General features: G+C 39.9%; 1 protein-coding gene across 2 annotated transcripts in view; it reads right to left on the reverse strand.

Moving 5' to 3' along the window:
* Oxsr1 (oxidative stress responsive 1) overlaps positions 1 to 1,968 on the reverse strand; it is a 100,981-nt gene that overhangs the window by 23,177 nt on the left and 75,836 nt on the right. For both annotated transcript variants that reach the window (XM_005348081.3, XM_026779236.1), the window contains one exon: positions 1,114 to 1,162. In XM_005348081.3, the coding sequence (XP_005348138.1) occupies positions 1,114 to 1,162 (49 nt within the window). The remainder of the gene's footprint in view (positions 1 to 1,113; positions 1,163 to 1,968) is intronic.

The following is a 1,968-nucleotide window of genomic DNA, read 5'->3' on the forward strand; positions in this document are numbered from 1 at the left end:
AGAGAGAGAGAGAGAGAGAACTGTTCAGTGAAGAGATGAGGCTCTCGTCTGGCTTTTATACCGGATGTCCTTTGTTGACCCTGCATTTCCAAACACACTAATGCATTATGGTTGGGATATGGGGCATTTATCAGTTCAGGAACTAAGCCTTAAAAGGAGAGTTCAATTGTTCACAGATTGTTTTTACAACAGGAAAGAAAGCTGTTCATGTGTATGCAGATGTATGTACATGTGTGTGTATTATGCCCAGTATCCACCTTGTTTAGTGGTACACGCCTTTAATTCCAGTACTTGGGAGGCAGAGGCAGGATGATCTCTGTGAGTTCAAGGCCAACCTGGTGTATAGAGCTAGTTCCAGAATAGTCAGAGATGCTACACAGAGAAATCCTGTCTTGAAAACCAAAAAAGGAAAGATAGGATCTCTCATTGAGACTTGAGGCTTACCAATTAGCCTAGTCTTACTAGCCAAAGAGCTCTAGAGATCTGCCTGTTGTTGTGGCATGAATTCTATACTATGAATATGCATTACTCTCCCTGGTTACTAAAATGCCTACTGAGCAGAAAGTTAGGCAGGAAAGCCAAACTGAGAATGACAAGAAGAAAGTAGGCAGAGTAAGGAGACACCAGTGTGTAGCTGAGCAAGCAGGAGGTGTAGAAAAATGAGACAGAATGCAGATTATTAGAAATGGATTGATTTAAATGTAAGAGCCAATAAGTAATAAGCCTGAGCTATCAACTAAACACTTATAAGTGATATAAGCTTCTGTATGGTAATTTGAGACAAGACAACTCTGTCTACACACTGTCTCCACTTCCCCAATTCTAGAGGAATTATAAGCCAAGTCTCTACAAGTAGCTTCTGTTATGGGTCTGGGGATCAAGGATGCTTCTTCATGCGTATGTGGAAAGCATTTCATTCCAGCTTCCCAAAGCAAGTTATCTTACTTACCAAAGACTGTATACATGATACCTTTAGTCATTATTTTGTCTATTTTACCTAATCTATTTATCTGTTATTTCTTCAAATGTAATCATCTTAAAAAAACGCAACTTATAAACAGTGGACAGACGATTATCATATGAATGCATATACTCAAAAGCTGGACTGCCTACCTTTGCTTTCTGGAAAAACTTGTGCCTCAAAAGTTCTGCCGCTGTTGGCCTAAAGGAGAAAGGAGAGCTTTTAGTTTTCAAGCACAGTGTGAATTTCTATCTTCAAAAATGAGAAGCTTTTTCCTGAGCAGCAACCTAAAAGTTCCTTAGTAGAGTTCACTTTCCTCACCTGCTGGAAAACAGAAAGTAGGGTAACCCTGGTGCAGGACACTGAGTAGAACAAAGACTCAAACAGAAATGTGCTGATGACAACTGCAGAATCTCTGGAAAGTTGTCAGTAAAAACTGTTTCTAGAAGACAATTCTTAGGAACGTCCAATGTTTCCTACTTAGCAAAATCATTTTCGGGGAGTTAGACAATAACTACAAGTTTTAGCAAAGCATAAAAATACATTTAAAGGGCTGGAGAGATGGCTCAGACGTTAAGAGCACTGGCTGCTCTTCCAAAGGTCCTGAGTTCAATTCCCAGCAACCACATGGTGGCTCAGAACCATCCAAAATGAGATCTGGTGCCCTCTTCCAGCCTGTAGGACACAGAATGCTGTATACATAATAAATAAAAAACCTAAAAAAAAATGCATTTAAACTGGAAAAAGAAAAAACAAACATTAGCAGCCCAACAGGTTTCAATTTAAGGAAACAATAGATTTTTTTGACATTGCTCAATTTCCATTTTAAAAAAAAATAGGGCTTCCAGGTGCCTAAGGAGAGGTCCCCAGTTAGTTCCTGGGGCAGCTGAAGATAGGGAACCTGAAATGATCCTATCCTATAGCCTTACTGATGAATATTTTGCATATCACCATAGAACCTTCAGCTGGCGATGGACCCACACTGGAACACTGGACTGAGCTCCCAA

The sequence above is a fragment of the Microtus ochrogaster genome, chromosome 5, assembly GCF_000317375.1.
Source record: "Microtus ochrogaster isolate Prairie Vole_2 chromosome 5, MicOch1.0, whole genome shotgun sequence".
Lineage (NCBI taxonomy): Eukaryota > Metazoa > Chordata > Mammalia > Rodentia > Cricetidae > Microtus > Microtus ochrogaster.